At 40.7% G+C, this 19,335-nt stretch overlaps 1 protein-coding gene across 13 annotated transcripts in view; it reads right to left on the bottom strand.

Annotated features, from left to right (window-relative positions):
* Positions 1 to 1,734: 1,734 nt before the first annotated feature.
* The window catches only part of TRAK1 (trafficking kinesin protein 1), a 138,705-nt gene continuing 121,104 nt past the window's right edge, over positions 1,735 to 19,335 (bottom strand). For 9 of the 13 annotated variants that reach the window (XM_069810813.1, XM_069810847.1, XM_069810787.1 and 6 more), the window contains 3 exons: positions 18,454 to 18,783; positions 9,611 to 9,713; positions 1,735 to 4,724 (listed from right to left, as the gene is read on the bottom strand). In XM_069810813.1, coding sequence (XP_069666914.1) covers positions 3,926 to 4,724; positions 9,611 to 9,713; positions 18,454 to 18,783 — 1,232 coding nt within the window. In that variant the 3' untranslated portion in view covers positions 1,735 to 3,925. Of the gene's footprint in view, positions 4,725 to 8,211; positions 8,301 to 9,610; positions 9,714 to 18,453; positions 18,784 to 19,335 lie in introns of all 13 variants that reach the window. The other 4 variants (XM_069810804.1, XM_069810795.1, XM_069810871.1 and 1 more) reach the window with 2 other exon arrangements.

The raw sequence follows: 19,335 nt of genomic DNA on the forward strand, positions 1-19,335 counted from the left end.
CTTATTTAAGCCCTGAAAGATCATTTGAAAGCATTTAAAGAAACCGACAGCTCCCTCTAGAAGCTGGTGCGGGAGGTGGGTTTCTGCAGGGCTCCCCAGCACAGCAGCAGCCAGCCTGGCATAGAACCGTGCTGGAAACTGCATTATGCTCTGCTTAATTTCCACCACTTGTACAGCTGCCTTACAAACCTTCCTGGGTGCAATCAAATAATTTTACGTTCCCATTTTCTGCTGCACATTTATTTCTTTTGCCTTCCCTGGCTCATACGCCATTGTCACTTGTCCCCTGATTGCACTATCAATGAGCGCAGCGGTTGAAACTTCTGACCAAGGTGACAGCTGAAGGGATTCAGGAACTGGACTTGTGGGGTTGTGTCCTTGCTCCCCAAGGCCCAGGAAGGTACTGCATGAGGCCACAAGCACCTGAGTTGGTCCACTGCGATATCCAGATAAAACACATAAGCCTGTAAAAAAAGGACTTATCTAGTCTGAATTACTATTTAACATCTTATTTTTTTAGCTATAATAGGAGAAAATACCTTCCTCAAAATGCTCGTGTCTCAATACTACAGTCTTGCAATAAGATACGAGCAGGTAGACACTATGATTGCAAAACTCTCCAATTTAAGTGGGGGTCCTTCTAGGCTCACGTCTCTGAGAATATTTGCTTTTTGAAGAGGATGGAACCAATCAGGTCTAGATGGACTAAACAATATCCCAATATGGTATTTATCGCTAACAGAATGCAGTTTTCTCCAAGTAGAACTTTTCTCTTTTTAAACCTTAAGCATCAACTTTCATTAATAGATCCCACTACAAGTGCTCCCGAGAGCTTCCCTCCTTGCTCTCACTTCTGCACAGGGCCCTGGATCCCTCCCGTTAACCATTAACTTTCTGATCACAAGCCTCCCCCAGGCTTGGAGCTGGGCCGTCAGGAAGGATGAGTCTCTATAGTCGCCAACACCGTACCTGAATGTGCCCAGCATGGCATCAGCCCTTCTCACAGTTGTCGTATGGCACTGCGTCATACTCGTGCAAGCCCTCCAAAAGTTTATTTTGGCATTACTGCTCACCAGCTTTCTCTCTGTAGCAAGTATGTGATATAAATGGTGTTATTTTCATCCCGACCTCACAAACATCCCTCTCCTCAAGGTATGAGGCTGTCTAATCCTTCTATGAATTATTGCCTGACTACTCCCTCCTCCAGGGAGCTCTTCTAGCATTACTTAGCTCTCACTATGTGTGCAGGATTTTTTGTGTTCCTCATTACCTGGTGTTTAATCAGTGGGCTGTTTCCTCCCTCAGTAAAGATGACACTAGTTAACAGCACACCTCACTTCTGTCTCTATTGGAAAACACAGGATGTTTCCTCCTTACTCTGTACTGTCACATTTTGTCACTACAGATTTTGCATCATATTAGGTGGGAGAATTCACACCCGTCTCCCGCTCAAAATACACAAACCACACAACATCCAATTCTGCTTTCTTGGAACTCAAGTAAAAACAAACCAACCATGTTCGCTTCTATAATTTTTGTTTTGACCTAAGTTTCACCAGTTCCAGCAACCTTAAAATCTCATAACTTTTCAACCACTTCTGTGTCTAAGAATTTAAAAACTAAACATGGTGATGGCTTCTTCTTTTGCTTTGACTGAGAGATGAAAGTAAGGGATCCAGGTGGAAGATTTATCACCTTAAAAGAACAGGAACAAAGTTGAATAATACACAACAATGCAACTTTTCTGTTATTTTATTGGTATTAGTGAAGAAAAATTTAAATTTCACCTTTCTGATGTGTTACAATTGCTTTCTCTGGTGGGTGGACAGCTCCTACTGCTTATTTAAAGGCTAAATAATACTTCCCGATTGCATGATTAACTTCCACACTTTAAGTTCTCATGTGGTATTGCTTTCTTCCTCTGGGTATATAAAATGGTCCATTAAGTCCATGATTTTTTTCAGAATCAACTGTTTTTCTATCTACTGTTTTAAGATACAGTCAAATAAAAAGATACTTAAATTTACTTGCAATAAGTGCACACATACAACAGCAAAGAGAGCTGATGACATTTTACTAAAACATTGTAAGTTCATAGAATAAATAGAAGTCTTCAAACACATGCAGTAACTGACCGATGTGTTTTTCTTTCTCAAAATATATCCTTAGTGTCCATAGCACTACCGCAGTAACTACTTCATTCCGAAAAAAACCCCACCCACCTATCTCTCGTCACAAAGACTAAGACAGTTTCATTTATACAAGAAATTATCAGTGCTAATGATTTAGTAACAGTCTGGTACAAACAGCAATTCACGGCAATTATGTGTAGTGTGATAATGGTAACAAACGGGGAGCTTGATTTAGATGCCACAAGAAGTGCAAGGAAAAGAAAGTGGATGTTAACCCCCCCCCCCCTTTGCTCTTCTCCATCCCCCCTTCCAAAAAAACCTATGTCTCAGTTCAGCTCTAGACACAAGCTCCCTCCAGCCTGTTCCAGTTCCAGGATATTTCAATTCTTTCTACAAGCACCCAGCAGAAGTTTGGGAGAAACAGAGAAGAAAATTGCAATATAGATTAGGATAGCCTGGCTGTAACTAAAGGTTGCGTGAGGTCTTTTGTTTCCTTTCTGAAAAAGCAGGGGGATATATGTTTGGTATCAGGAGGTATTTTTTCAGTTTAAAACCACCGTGAAATAAAGCGTTTCCCATAATTTTACCTATTCTAAGGTCCAACTTTGGATGAAAAAGGTTTCTCTGAAAACAGAAAACGGATGGGGAATATTCTCACCCTGCTTACAAGGCCATGGTCCTTGACATGCACGAAACCTGAAAATCAGCATGAGGACTACAAGTTGCTCTTTCCAGCTTGTACCACTCCGTTACTAAATGTTTTTCGTGGTTCTCTGCTGAGGTTTCAAGGACACACCTTTTCCTAATACTGGTTTTGCTACATGTTCTTTTATAACATTCTTATCTGTCAATCTGTTACGCAACTTCGACTTCTAGGAAGTCACTGCCATGTTTACCTCATGAGTTGTGAAAACTGTTTTCTTTGGGGGCACTGACAAAGCATGTTTCAGTGGCAGCAACACACAGTAAAGCATTTTCCCTTCCACAATCCAGTGCAGCATTGAAAAACAAAATGAAAAACAAAATGAAAAAAAAACAAAAAAAAGAAGTCGCACAGAGTGTAAGCGTGCCAAATGAAACAGCGGTGGTAGGAATATGTCAATATTCCAGGTAACCAGCAGGCCTGCTGACCTCAACACAGTATTAGTTCAAGTTTATCATCTTGGGGAGGAGGAGAATACAGAACAAGGAAGAAAAAAAAAAAAAAAGAAAAAAAAAAAGGTTTCATCTGTTCAGGCATAATAGCCAGGCACTCCAATAACTCAGCTCAACTCATCTACAGAAGCAAAATTATAACTACCACATGTTAAACTGAGTGCTTTTTTTCAGCATTTAACAAAGCACAAACGCTCCCATGTTTCAAGTGATGCAATGCGAGGTCTCACATAACACATTCAGTAACTTCCCATGCACCTTTGACTCAAGTTAGGCTAGCTACAGAAATCACGTTTTCCTAGTCAAGTTATTTTTTGTTGGTTTTGTTCTGTTTTTTTTCTCTCAGTGCATCTTAAAAAAAAAAACTTTTCAAAAGGTTAGCAAGTTAACCTTAATACAGCAATCATAACGTAGAGACTTTTGCACTCAATTGAACAGTAAAATAATCCAATTAGTTACAACAGATCTGGTACATATTTACACATTTTATACAAACTTTACACATTTCTCCCATTAGGCACAAAGTTGATTTGTCAAACTCAAGAGGCAATGAAGGGGCTGCGGGGAAAGGAAAAGAAGATTGGAGAAAGAATCTGAGTACTTTTATTTAAAAAGACTAGCTGTAAAAATAAAGTCCTTCATCGTAAGCTAGTTTGCTTCGGGAGCTTGGTTCCCATGAGGATCCCCGAAGTGAGAGATGTCGGGCCTTTCATTTGCATGCTGGAACCCACCATGGTGGGGAAGCTCCGATTCCTTCGGATGCCAGTGTTCAGCTGGATGCCCCCGATGGCACTGGTCACGGCAGGGCAGCCCAACGGGAGACCGTCTGGTGCCAAGCCTCCAGGAACAAGGGCCCTCACCGGTCCTTGTGCCCCACAGAGAAGAGGTCCCTGGTCATCGGTTAAAGGAGGAGCTGACGTTTGCCCTGAACTCACAACTTTGGCGATACCGAACCTCTTGACTTTGTCCACGAGATTAAGGTTGGAAACAGACACGTCAGTCTGACTCTCACTGTTCCTGATGTTCTTTTTATTCCTCACCTCCTTCAAGATTGAGCTAGCCGGCTTCGAAGCCAAGAAGTTGTCATAAGGTGGGCTGGTGCACTTGAACTCAAAAGATGGAGGGGATGAAGAAGGTGTCTGCATAGGTGAGTTTGGTGGAGTGGAAGGAATGATCGCCATTTTAGGGGGGTAGGTGTTCAGGAGGGTGCCTTTGCTGGCTCTGTCCCAGCTCTGCGGATTGTACACTGCTGCCGAGATGCCCCTTTCCTTCAGCAGCCACACCAGCCCCAGAGACGTGCTCATCGTCGTCGTAGATTCCCGGAGGTTAGTGAAGGATTCGGCCAAACTCAGACGCCGAGGAGTACAGGGAGTAGCCACCGGGGTGCCTTTCAAATTGTTAATGCTGCCACAAGCTGGAGTAGGTGCTGCATTAAGGCTGAAAACAAAGGAGCAGGCAAATTATTCTCTCCCCTAGGGAACTAAAACTTACCACAAGAAAGATTTTTAACCCTGAACAGGGCCTTTTATCCATTTTTAGAGCACACAGGAAGCTGACAGTTCCCAGCTCCTTGCAAATGTGATGACAAGTGCAAAACCATCATCTCTTACAAAACGCATCTCTCCACTTTGCATACTTCACCACCCAGTCTCATGGGATTAATGCATTGCCCCCCCCGCCCCATTTCTTCCAATAAACTATTAAATTGACAGATTTGTGATCAACACCTTCAGTTTTTCTTCCTGATCTACTGGCTGTCACAACTCCCAGTTGCTTCCATGAGACAAGGAAACAGGGGGACTTGACCGATGGTGTAAGCAAGACAAGATTTACTCTTTAGTGTCACTTCTGAGCATACAGAATTGCTAGTCCTTCCAGTACTGCTGGGTCATAGCAGAGAGAGCGGCACAGGAGGAGGGGAACATATTTGCTACGGAAGCATTCGAGCAAAGCTGCTAGAAGTTGGCATCATCATCAGCATGCACTTCTGTAAGGTCATACCCTTCTTCTGTTGAATTTGCTTTCATTTATGGGGAAGTGGATGGGGAACTGGACGTTTGATGGAGATGCACAGTTGTGTGAATAGTCATCAAAAGAGATGAGAAAATATAGTCAAGCTCTTGGTTGTCAATTGGTCAACAGGGAACTTACAACTCACCAGCAAACCAAGCATGAAAAAGAGCGATTCTAGTGTTAATTTGGTAAAACATGAATTGCTATAGTTTGAAACATGGCTAAATTGCTCCCCAATTCCAGTTCTTTATTCTCAAACTATGTACAGGCAGTGGACAAGAAAATATTAAGTGGGCAATAACCTGCACGTTTAGAACAAGTGACAGACATTACAGACTTACGTTTAGTGCTGTACAGCATTTTGTTTTCTTAAGCACACTACTGCTAGTTATTAGTGGTTGGGATTTCTTGAGGCATATGAAATAGCATTCATTCTGGCAGATCGTCCTCTCCCCACAAGCTGACCATCTGAATGAACACAGAGTGAATGCAGCACCTATTTCCAAAGAATTACCAACACAAAGGAGACATTCCAAATCCTCTGTGCCACAGTAGGAGATCTCATGGACACTGAGGTTTGAGTGTTTCTGGCACTACAGTGCCATCCTTCAAAAACCTGTTCCTAATAGATCAGGTTAGCCACAGCACGTTTACCTACGGGTAACCCCCACTCAAAATTTATGGCAGTCCAAGGAATGCCATTCATTAAATAAGGTGTGGTGTACTCAGTTATTCCAGAAACAAGGCATGTGGGACATCCACGACACTCCAAATTAATGTCTATTTGGGAGAATCCCAAGGGTTCCATGCACCTTTAAAGAAAAGCTTTCCAACTTTTTCTAACCACACTCAAGTGATGTTTTTTGCCATGTATACATGCACGAAAAATTGAATTCCATGGTAATATTTCCTAGGCGTGGATTCATCCCCTCTAATGGCATTTAAAGGGTCTTGAACAATGCAACACGATGTTAACAGAGAATTCACTAACCTGGGAGCTCACCACTGTTCAAGGAAGGAACTCTTCCCCTTCATCTTGCCAGGTAAGCAAGTAGAAGACACTCAGCAAAAAGTCACACAAAAACCAAAGCCAATGCAAGAGAGCAGGAAAACTAAGCAGCTGGGAGGGGAAAGAACAGGGGAAAGAACGGGATCTTCCCTTTTCAGCAGAGCCAGGCTGTTGGACTGGCTTAGCCATAACACATAACTTTAACTTAAGTTGGGTTCTCTGTACCAAGAAATGCATCAAATAGCCACACTGAGACAATCTGGTCGGATTTCCAGGTGTAGAGAAGACCCAGGCCGATAAATGAATTTCACCCTTTTTGCCCATATGGACAAAAAGGCCTAGATGATGTCTTGACTGGAATCTGCAGTCTCATTTCACCTTACATTAATGAACTCTGTGTAGCCAACACTACTATGCATGTCAGGTTAGACACCCTGGAATGTTTTGTTCTGAGCCACAGTTTGTGATGAGCTTAGATCATCATCTCATGGTATATAGTCATTGGGTGACATGAGTTAACGTAACACTACAAACTCTAGTCCAGTGATCTTCTAAAAATCAGCAGTACTTTAATATCTTTAAGGCACTCCTTAATTAAGGAAATAATAGCCTGATGGTATGAAGTCTCAAGTCATGTCTTCTTTCCATGGCTAAATAGGATCTGACCAACACGATCTCTTGCAGTGATTTGGAACTGTACCAACTGCTACTGTAAGCAAGTGAAACTGCCGAAGGATTTTCACCCTGCAGTTGCAGTTCAGCAAGAGGATTCCCATATATTCCTCCTCATAAACCGTAGTGAAACACGTTTGAGAAAACTAGTATTAAGAGTGGTGTAATGTGAAAAGCAGCCTTGCTAAGTGGCTCCAGAATTGGTCTCCTTGCACCCCCCTGTGTGCTGTGGCTGTCAGTGCATGTGGCAGATGTGCTAAGGCAAGCTCTCCCTCCTTAGATCCTCTTCATTCTGCCTGGATTGAATCAGGGACAGGGGAGAAGGACACCCCACAGCAGAGCTAAGGAGGCCACATGCACCCACGGCAGCACGCACAAGGGCAAGGCTGAGCGGAAAGGAGAAGTTAGATCACAATTCTTCTCTTATGCACTGATTAAAGCTGGACCTTCATGGCTCTGATTCCAGTTCATAGTGGAACTAAAGAGCAGTGACAGCCACTGTGATGCAACTCCCACACTGGCTAAACACAGAAGTACAGGAGTCTTGAAAAGCATGAGGGAGGGAAAAGAAAGAGAAAGAGAACTTACTGCGTGAACTGACTTTCTACAGGGTACGACCAAGTACATTTTGGAAACCCAGACATGGGGTGTTTATTATCAGGCTTCTAAGATGTCCTAGTCATGAGATGAAAACTATGGCACTCCAGTGGCTTATTAACTCCAACAGCTTCATTCTTTCCAGCTCCAGATTTCAATTGCACAGATATTTAGATTAGTATTTCTACCAATTTGTCAGCACAGGTATATGCTACAGTGCAATTAAAAAAACCAAAAGACATCCCTGCAAGAAAGTGATTGTTACATAAGTGTTGCTTTTTTTGTCTGTTTGCTCATTTTGGTATTGCTTTAACTGGGAAATATTTTCCCCATCAAACTGAGCAACACTGCAGAGCAGCCTGGACACAACCATAGAAAAAGACTCAAACTGGCCTCAGCCACTCAGGCCAGTGACAGTTTCAGAGTTAGACTGAGAAAAGAAACAAATAAATGAGCACCTCATTTTGCTAGATGAAATTTAGTCAGGTTAGAGCGTCACCTGGGTTAGAGGCTAGGTTAAAACACAACCGGATAGGTAAATATCAAAACTCTTTGGGTTAGCTGGTGCCACACACACTAGCATTCCTTGCACATGGCCCTGCCAACACAGAGGCTGCCGGCAGTGCTGCTCACCCCCTGCCACGCTGGGTCATAGTGTCTGCCCTATACCTCCTCTCAGCATAACGAGACATAATGCAGTTTCCTCGTCCTCCTCACATGACCTGTGAAGAATCATTTATAGTTGGTAAGGAGGAGCTCCTTAAACATGTCTGCTGAAAACATCATATTGTTTATTTTGCTCTTTTTCCTCCTGAATGAATGATGAACTTCAGCGTAACTAAGGTACCTGAAAATGTACTGAATTTAGCTGTCAGTTATGGCTGATTTGTTAGATTTAGTAACCAATGTAATCAAGGAGTTTACTATGACCACAGTTAACAGCAATTCAACAATAATAAGAAAATTAAAATAGAACTGCAGCCATATAAAAGGATCTCTTCAGTAATAGTGTTGAGGGGAGAGGAAGACAGAAGAGAGTAAAGAAAAACCAGCCAGGCCACAATTAACTAACTTAGTTCAGAAAGGGAAGCAGAAAAGTTACATTTGATCCTCATCCATTTCCTTTCCACCTTGCAGGTTTGCATATTTAATGCCCTTACTTTTCATGCGTTCCTTAGGTAGTCAGTGCCCATCTCGTGTCTAAACAAGTCTAGACACATCATCTCTGAACGGGGACCTACACAACGGTACACTCCCACACAGGAGCTGGAAGGGGCAGAGAAAGGGATGAGGCATTGTCCTTTTAAACAGAAAAAACATTCTTTAAATACCGATTTTCTAAGGAAGGAAAGTTTCCCTCTTCAGGTATGAAATTCACTCACCCCCTCTGGTTCTCAGATCTTCACCTTCTATAGGGCTATAGAATTGCCTTCTATCGGCATGTACTGCGTTTACATGCCAATTGCTATTACTAAGCCAGTTCGTTGGTTTCAATCTGGCTACTATGAACTCATTTCCAGCAATTATACCAAGGAACGAAGTAGACTGTTCCTTTTTTGATTAAGACATATTTCCTCCTCCATTCCTCATGTACTTCCTGGATACTGTTCTACATTTCTTTACCTGCACACCCCTTTTTCTTCTGCACCAAAGATACAGATTTTTCCTCCCTGAAAAAATCTTGTATTTTTTGCGAGAGAACACATTCTTTGCTCACACATGAAGACTACAACTAGTTTGGGATCAAGGGTAGTCTGGTTTGGATACTGGAAGCCAACTTAGTTATGTCTGATCCTGCAATATTTTAACTAGAGTCAACAACATTTAAGACATTTTCATTGGCTTTCTAAAACATTATGCATGCCTCTCAGATAAAATCAGGTTGAGGTAACTCAAAATGGGAGGAATAATTCAGGGGGGTGTTGTAATTCACCAGTGCAGCTAATGCTTTTGCTTATGCCATTACTTTGCATTTCCTTACAGGGAAAACTCTGACAGAGCTGAATGCTTTGCCATCACGGGAAACCCTTACCTTGGTGTGACTCGTGTGAGTTCATCAGAAGGGTGCAGAATGCGGCAGGTGGTGAAGGTGAAGGTGGAGTTGGTTTGTGACATGCACTTCCCAGGATGAGGTACTAAATTAGAAAAAAGCAAATTCTTTGCATTTTACACAGAAAAGGGGAAAACCAAACTTCTGTGTGCTGATAAGACAGATGCAAAAAGCGATGAGGTACCTCAGACAGGATCAATGCAAGAAAAGTGAAACACAGAAGTGCTACAGTGTTCCAACAGACACTTGTTCTCCAAAACAAACACATTTAGGACTCCAGGGCCAGTGCTAAAAGTATCTGTTGAAACTTCCCCATGATCACTAACACTGCAGATAACTCTTGCTCAAACCAAATTTAGGCAAGGCAGTGCTTGAAATGCTAGTCCTCATCTAAACTAGCAACTTTCATCAGTGGGAAATTACAAGCAGCATTTTTCTAGTACCAGCTCAGGAGCACTACGATTTTCTGAATGCTCATGCATTTCAGCTTTTAGATTGATCCACAAAAAGGTATCCCCATTACTTCTCAGTAATGGATCCAGCTCACTAAGGCTACAGGAATGTAGATTGTTGGCGTGGGGAGGGGACAGACACATATTACTGTTTCTCTCGCTCTGACTTTTCACATCCACAGTAAGGAAAGTGGTAGTTTTTTGGATCCACTACTGTACATCTGTGACATTTCTCTTGTGCATGTGTTAAGGTTCTTTAAGACTGTATGTCCTCAGCTGCATAATATAGCAGTTTTTGAATATTTGTAAACAGTGTAGTAAATAATTTTCCCCAAAAATGCTGCTGTAAAAATGCCACTCTGTCAGTATATCAGTAATTTGGGAAAGAAGCAATACAGCTCAATTTAAAAAATGAAGGACTTAGGCAATCTTCTTTCTTCTTAATGGAGATACTTCTGTGGATATACTAACCTGCTGTATAATGCAGCTGTGGCCATTGCAAAATAACTACAAAATTTAAGAGCCATGCATCTGAGAAGCTGGTTGAAAAACACCCAGAGTTAAATATTACATCAAAGATATCATGATTGCATAGGTTCTCTTACTTAGTAACGAAACTTAGCAGTGGTCAAAAGACATGCACAATAAAACCCATGTGCAGCTCCCTCCCTCTCAGTCCTACCCAACCCTGAGCCATTCTGATTAAGCCACATTTTAATACCACAGTACACAACTACTCAACACATTGCAAAGGACAGACAGACCAACTAGACCAGACACCATTCTAAACTTCCAGAGATGCTTAGCAGAAGCAAGGCAAGTCTTAATTGTGGCTGTGTTCCCTTTTTCATATATAAAGTATCACAGCTCCAAACTAGTGTGTGCAGTTAGGGAGTCCTTTAAGAACACATATAAGCAGCGTGTGAAGGCTAGAGCATGGGGAGTGCGAACAGTGGAAGCAGAAGTGGCTAAGCATACGATGTGAGGTAACTTCGAGTTAGCGCTGGAATGTACCACTGTACATTAAAGAAGGCTATTTCTAAAAACCCACCGGAGTGTCATGTTAACACACTCAAATGTTAGCACAGCATAACATAACAACAAGCTCTACTTCACCTCCAGAGACGGTAATTATGATGCTTCAGGAATCCAGCTGCTTTAGAGATTAGTGTGAGTACTATAAAAGCTATTACAAGGGAGCACAGCCTAGCAATCATGATTCTCTCCATATTGTAGAGAGTTAAAAGAAAATCTGGAGAAAGAGCTCAAATAACTGGACATGAAAAAACTGGTTATTTAGAGAAAACAAAGGACTTCAACATAAATCAAGTAGAAACAAAGCAATTATCCCTGGATGATGAATAGAGAACAGAATAAAGCAGTGCTGGTTTAAGATTGCAAGCTCAACCCAAAGCACATAGCTGCAATATAGTAAGTGCATTTTCCCCATTTGTAATATCCATTGGGCATCCGCTCAGATTGGGAACAGGCACATTGAAGATACATAGCTGCATTAGCAAAAGCAAGACTCATTGCTATTAATGAGTCAGAGATAGGAGAAGGCTGCTAAAAGTAGAGAAATCACTGACTCTAATAAGAGGAAACAAATTGAAATTATTAAAAAAAAAAACCCCAAACAATTTCCAAGGATGTATTCCACCCTCAAATACCACTAAGAAAGTCCTGTACCAGCTTCATCCTCCATCAGTCAACAATGGGGTGTATCATATTGCTGTAGCATTTTCCATCCTTTGGACACAATACAAAGAGAGTAAGAACCTGTTGCTGTAAATGAACAAAGTTTATAAAATAGAAACAAAATGATTCATTCCTAACCTAGTAATTTTACATAATGTCCATATCCTGAGCTGGTATAAAAATGTGAGGAAGTAATACATAAGGTTATAATAAGAGAGGCTATCTTCACATGTACATACAGCAAAGTATTATTTTAAATATAAACATCTGCTCCATGTGACTGCGTCTGAAACAAAATATTTTATTTAAACCCTCTTTTTCAAAGTAGTGGATGATTAACAATGAGGCTTCACATCTGTATGAAAAAAATCTGTACATAATTCAGTGTTTAACAAAATTTACACAAACATCATGTAATTTTATCCATCAGGAAAACATAAACTAAATTGTATGTGCATTTTTCCCCTAAATTAAAATTCAAGCTAAACCTTAGATTGCCACTGGATCGCGTTTTGTCTCTCAGTCATTAATGATTCTTCACCTTATTAAGCTCTCTCAAACAATTCTTAGGCATTTTGGAAAAAATGCAAAACTTTACAGCTGAGACTTTCCTATAAGCACACACACTGTTGTAAAACATCTTTTAAAATACTGCAAAAAAAAAAGGCAGGTACTAGTCAAACTGACTGCAGAGAGCTCCATCTTCTGGTAAAACAGAGCTTTCCCCACTGAAAACACAGAGCTGATTTTATATAGGTCAGAGCTGTTTCAGATCCAGCTCCAGTACTCAGAGATTATGGGCCATTCTGCTAGGTGCAGACAGCACAACAGATGCATTTAGGACACGATCTTCTGCCCAGGGAACCCTCCAAAGACCGTTTAATCTGGCTTTTCAACCAGCTTGTGCAGAGAAAGGTACTAAATTACAGTAGGTAAAATAGTGGCCTGCCCCATCCACAAAAAGGCATCAAGAAATTGAGATCGAGGTAGATTTGTAAGAAGCAACTATACTAAAACACCATTAACTTTTGTACCCTTGGTTCCAAACTCAAATTCGCTGTTACACTAGATGAATAGCAAGGAGGTAGAGAGCTCTCAGCGGCCAGTAAATCTTTGCATTTTATATAAACATCTATTCCAGCAAATACAGATTTATGCAAAAATGAACTTTAAAAAAAAAAAAACCAACAACCAGAAATCTTCAGAGTATGACTTGATCCAGACTGGCACAAAGGTTTTAGTCCAACTCTGAAGCAAGCCACTCTGCTCGTCATTTCTACAAAAGGGGAAAACCTGGTTTCCTGCTCTGTCAGCAGAGAGAGCAGTAGAATTTGGGCATCTCTTTAGCACAGCCTGGTGAGACAGGGATGGAATGACAATCAGGTTGGGAAGTCCTTAGAGCAACAGATGGTGTTTTAAAGCATTCAAAGTTTATCTTATTGCTGAATAGGAAAAAAAGCTCTGTCTGCTTTGGAAGAGGATAACGAAGGACCATTAAGAGGCACTTTTTTCCTCCAGTGTGATCATTCACAATACAAGCTATGGACTTCGCTTTTGCCAGTCTATGCCACCAACTCCGTTCTTGGGCAAGGTGAAATTCCTGAAAACTAGGTCACTAAACCCCATTAGAATCCACAGGACATGACAGCTGCTTCACGTACTCTCTAAATCTAGCAGAGTTCACCCCCTCCGCGTGACTGAAGGCGAGAGTTCCAATACCCAGTGGTACCCGTACGGAGAACTCCCAGCTGATAGAACTGGGAGAATACAGGGTATGCTGGAGCTGATGCCTGAGTTAACTACTACAACAAAATGGAGATGGGTGATAAACACAACAGCTGTAAAACATGAGCACAGTGCTCTCCTAAAGGCATTAGGTGCCTTCAGATGTCCTCTGGAAAACACTGGTCTCAGGCGTAACCATGAATGCTCAAAACCTCCAAGAATCTGTACGTCTATGCCAGGATTGTTACTCCTGTTACATTTCTCAAACAAATCGACAATACAATTATTTCCTGAAAATCTGCATTTCAAACTTTCCATTCATTTTGCCTTTGGGAATGGCAAGAGGTGAAAAACGGAACAAAGGCAGGTATTCTTTGGACAGGATTTTCTTAGCTTTCTCCTGGCTGAGGTCTCCTCATACGTATATAACCACGAACCACAGATGTAAAAAGAATTCAAAGTATTTAATGTGGCTTCAACATGAGTTTATGCAGGCTAGGATCCCCAAATTAAAATTCTAGCATTTTAACAGCACAGATAGCAACTGCTGACAGACTTTTCTTAAAGAAATAATTACTGTGAATTATTCATGCCATTTGAAAATAAAATACATTTAAATATGCATCAATACCTTGGTTCTAAGAAAAGTTACAAAGTATATTGCTTTTCTGTACAATGGTAATCTCTTAGAAGCATGTATAGTAATCCTGCTAAAAACAACTCAAACATAAGACATTAATTATCTGTTTCTGTGATTTAGGCACCTATTTGGAAAGATCTCCATGGCATGGTTAAGGTCTAAACACGAAGTACAAGAGGGCTGATCCCGTAATGCCGTGCACATGTCTGTTCAAAGCAATCCATCAGTGGTACTAACAAACACAAGTACTGAAAGACTGGTTCACGCACCCAATACTAGCACGCAACTAAGCACACGCCGAATCAAGTGTAGCCCTTCCAACTTCAAAATGAGAACATTCACAACATTAAGTGCTTTGAATGGCTTGGGGTTTCTTGTATGTTTAAAGGAAACTGAAAGGCGATGAATTAAAAAAAAAACCAACAACCACCAAACACCCCCCCCCCCCGCCCCAACAACCCCTCTCCCCAACACAGACTCTGTACAGTTTTACAATATAATACAGTTTCTTTCAAAGAATAAAAAAATATATTGAGGTTACTCAAAGTTTGTCCTGCAAAAATTACTTGTCCTAGATGGTATTAACATTGCTATCCCTATAACTTCTTTATCATTCCAATTATACTGAGAGGCTACTTAAGTGATACATAAATTTCAATCTATTCCTGGGTATCAGGCTAGAGCTGCAATTCTGGAATTTACAATCTTCCATAAAGTTACTGGGCCCGCAGACAGTATACAGCTCCTACAGACCAACTGCAGGTCATAAATTACATGTGTGTTAATTTCTTCTGAAATGTTCAGTGCCATAATTGGGATATAATCTGCATATACAGTGAGGAAATTATTTTATATATCAATGGATACTACAGGTTTCAATACAGAGACAGGAAAAATCAAGGTTCCTAATTTTTTCTTATTTAGTCAGAATGATTTCTGACTCTATCCATCACTCAACAAGAAACAACTGATACTCTGTTCTGAATACATTTATGGTGGCTACAAGACACCTTTGGCACTACCAGCAATGCTTGCTCTCCTGAGCCTGGATGTTAAAATGACTTCTCTTGGGCTCATCTTGAGCAGCACTCTGCACTCCCACAAAAAGGCAGCAAGAATAGGACCTCATAGTACTCTGCTAGCGAACATCTCCAGTGCAAAAAAAGGTAAGATACAAGCCTCAAAGCACATGTACCAAATGAAGCAGATGCCTATCCAAAAGACTACAATGACTTACACCTGCTGGAAACGGTCCCTGTAGGCACTGTATTTCCAAAGACGTTTTGTTCTCTAGTTAGAAGACCTGTAGCTCTAGACTGGCACGCTCTATGGCCTGCCAATGGCAACTGCAGGGAGATACTTTCTGGCTTTTACAAACTTCTTGAACTAGATTTTTCCACAACAGAGCTATCCTGGATTACAAGCAAAAGCTCTATCATTAAAGATTGTATCCAAGATATCTTTCTCCTTCCCTTTTTATTTTACTTTCATGTTCCCCAGCAAGAGCTTATTCTGTGCGTTGCCGCCTGGAATCTCCCCTGGAATCATGCAAGCAATGAGGTCAACAACCTTGTGCTTTTAACAGCGCTTCTAAGGAACCGTGTGTCCACACACACCCCTACCTGCATTGCATTTCTTACACAGAAATCTAGGAGAGGCAGGAAGAATGCTGAGGAGCAATGGCTGCACAATATTTAAATACAAAAGAACTACATAAGCTAAGCACACATCTCTGGTCCCAAAAGATATTCTTCAGCGGGCACATTGTGGATCCTAAGAAGCACTGCCACATTAGCAAGTGCCTAGTCTGAAAACATCCACAATTACCTTCTCCTTGTATACCACTTTACAGACTGCTTCAACAAAAAGCAGATACAGTAGTGTCTTTACTTCATTTGAGTAACACAACCAATAATGATGTGGTGGCTCATGGATGCTCCTGAATCCTAAGCAGCTGGGCAATTTGAAGGAAGAATGAAGAATGGGAAATTAAAGTTTTCAGTGCATTTGTTCATTCTACAAATCAAAGTTATACATTTTGATCAATTTCTCTATTGCTGTACTGTATTAAAATTACTTGGCAAACAATACAAGATGAAATAAGATTACTAGGACAACTTCATAGGCTTTTGCCAATTTATAAGGTAGGGAATATGATTAAAAACCTTGTCTGAGAGAACTAGAGTTTTCCCAGGCAAAATCAGCAGTAACCAGGGAATAACCTGTTGATAACAGTGACCTGTATTCAAATTGTAAAGGAGAAAGAAAATGGAGGGAAATACTAGCCTTTCTTGCCAGTTTGTAATCACAGTGCAGGTCTACATTTATTTTCCTGCTCCAGAGAAAGAACTCTTCCAAGTCATTACCCACAGATGTTTTATGAATCTGTTCTTAAAAAACCCCAAAGAACTAAACTATATCTATATCCTTGTCTATGTATACTCCACGACAATAAGGTTTCCAAATTTTCAACATGTTCCTGCGTTGAATGTTCTTACAATTAGAAAATTCTTCACCCAAAGTGCAACCCAAACAGCTTTTTTTTTTTGCAGTTATTGTATCCCTAGTACATGAAGAACTGCTTGTTCCCTTCCTCTCTGCAGCAACACATTTTAAAATGAATCACATCTTTTCTTGAATCTTTTATTCTGTAGACCTTAAAAAACACCAGTTATTTCAGTCTTTGATTATTTCAGTCCATGTTTCCTAGATCTCCAGCTTTTCTTGCTGTTGTTATTCAGACTCTTCAAAATGATAAAAACCTGGATAATATCCCAAACTGTAAACAAATACTGCAGAGGCAGTATTTATTTCCATATTAATATAAAAAATTAATATAATCATTATTCCTGGGCAATAGACCTCATAGAACAAAGACAATTTCTGCCAAAGGAAAGGGACGTTAAAGGGTTTGAATGTTCAAGCATTGGAACAGGCTGCCCAGGGAAGGGGTTGTGTCACCATCCCTGGAGGTATTTAAAAGACATGTAGATGTCGTACTTAGGGACATGGTTTAGGGGTGGACTTGGCAATGTTAGGTTTATGGTTGGACTCAATGATCTTAAGGGTCTTTTCCAACCTAAATGATTCTATGACTCAAAGTTTAATCTTAATACAACTGACTGCAAAAAGTAGTTTATATTCAATAGCTGAAAGCATTGAACTGCCATTTCAGTAAGATCTGAGGATATTCTGCACTTCACTAAAATAACAGAAATATTATTATCTAGCCCTGAGACAATCTAATCTTCCACAGACGAGCCAAAAAATTATGATTTATTCCAGAAAAAGGAGGGGGAAGGAAGTGTCTTCATTTAAAGTAGTTATGTAAAAACAAGAAGTCTGAAGAAAAAGGAGTTCTGGTAGTTTTCTGATTTTTGACTAAATATAATTCTTTACCAGTGGCAAATCTTAATGAAGACTAACACTCCTATATAGCTTATTAAAACAAAACAAACACACACACCCAAAAAACCAAAAAAAATAAACCACACAAACTCAAAACACATCTATAGTCTGAGAACCTGTAACCTTGTGCAATAATAGACTGCAAATGTCAGTTCAGAATATCTAATAACTCATGCAGTACTGCATCACTTAAAAATGTTTAAGTCTTAATGTGGTATAAATAGGAAGGATAGAATTTAAGTGTGATGGAATGAGGGAAATGTCATTATTCACTGCATAAAAACATCCTCTTAATACCTTATCTCAGAGGGAATTTAAAAACAGGTAACTGTATCTGAGGTAACTGAATTAAACTTGCAAAATGTCTTTGCTTGATTTTCAAGGCACTTCCATTTGTTTCAGCAAAGGTAACTTAGATGCACCTTTTTGTCATCATTTAATCTTTGGGTTTTTCCCAAAGTACAAAAATCTGAAGCATAGTGTCACCTCTTATGAACAGTCAGAAGAATATCTGTGCTGTAGGCATACAAAATATATATTGTCCATACATTACATACACTGAAAAGCGTGCACTAAATACACATACAAGTTGCATACGTGCCACACAAAGGTTTGTGAATGAACCACTTCCTTTTAGCAGCCTTCTCTTATCAAAATAAGAGTAAAATATTGACCGCAGATGCTGTTACTGGGAAAAAAAAAGTCAAATTAAAAGATTATTAAAGAAAGGATTTTTGAGCCAATGTTAGAATGGTTATGTTCTAACTACTGCACGCATTAACGTGCAGATGCTACACACAAAGCAATGCTATGGATGCTGTTCTGGAGAGATGCGAGAATGGCCCAGTAATCAAAATCCTGTAAAGATGTCAGTTTTACTGGACTTAATGAGTTTCCCTCACCAGACCCCTCATCATCGTCAGTCGCGGACTCCTGCATCTCCTCTGTGTAAGCCTGAGATTGGCGGGGGTTATTCTTGTTGTCTGAAACAGTCACTTGTGCTTGTGACCTCTCACCTGAGGTCTCTGTGTGCTGAACTGGCGTCGAGGTAGTTAGGCCCTTGTAAGAAATGTCACCTGTCTCATCTTCCTCATAGTCATTAAGGCAGTACACTTCATCCAGGTCCAGGTCCAGGGTCCTGAAGCCCTTGGTGACAACCCCAGGCCTCGGGTCCAGGATGCCGCCCAGGTGAGGCTGAGCCAGCTGCTGCCAGTGGTGCAAAGTGGCAGAACCTTGGAAGGGAACAGAAAGACAACCGAAATAAATCAGTAATCAATCCGGGACCTACATGGCAGAAAATCCCACCTTGTTTATCCAGAAGAGCAAAAGTTTGGGAGCTCCAAACCTTTAATGTTTCTGGCTTTAGTATTTCTAGGAAGACATGCTACAAGGCAAAACTGCTTCACCTACTCTTCAGCATTTCCACGTCAATATGAAATAAACTGATCACATCAGCGCTTAGATAGGCAAAGTCTGGTGGTAAGATGTGGCATACTTGTGCACATGCACATCCCTTCCCCGTCAATATTCTCATCCCCCTAAATACATGGGATTCAGCAGGAGTAAAAAGAATTTATATTTAACAGTTGATCTGAGCATCATCACAGAAAGCTCGAAGAGGAACATATACCACATATTCCCACATTAAACTCCCACTAAGAAAAGGTGCTGAAAACATGCCAGAATTTACTACCGGTGGCTAACGGGAGGACCGCAGTCACATAGATTGCACAGCAGTTTCAGCTTTCTACCATACATTAGAAAGCCGCATCAACTTCATGAAT

Source organism: Haliaeetus albicilla, chromosome 2 (assembly GCF_947461875.1).
Source record: "Haliaeetus albicilla chromosome 2, bHalAlb1.1, whole genome shotgun sequence".
Taxonomy (NCBI): domain Eukaryota; kingdom Metazoa; phylum Chordata; class Aves; order Accipitriformes; family Accipitridae; genus Haliaeetus; species Haliaeetus albicilla.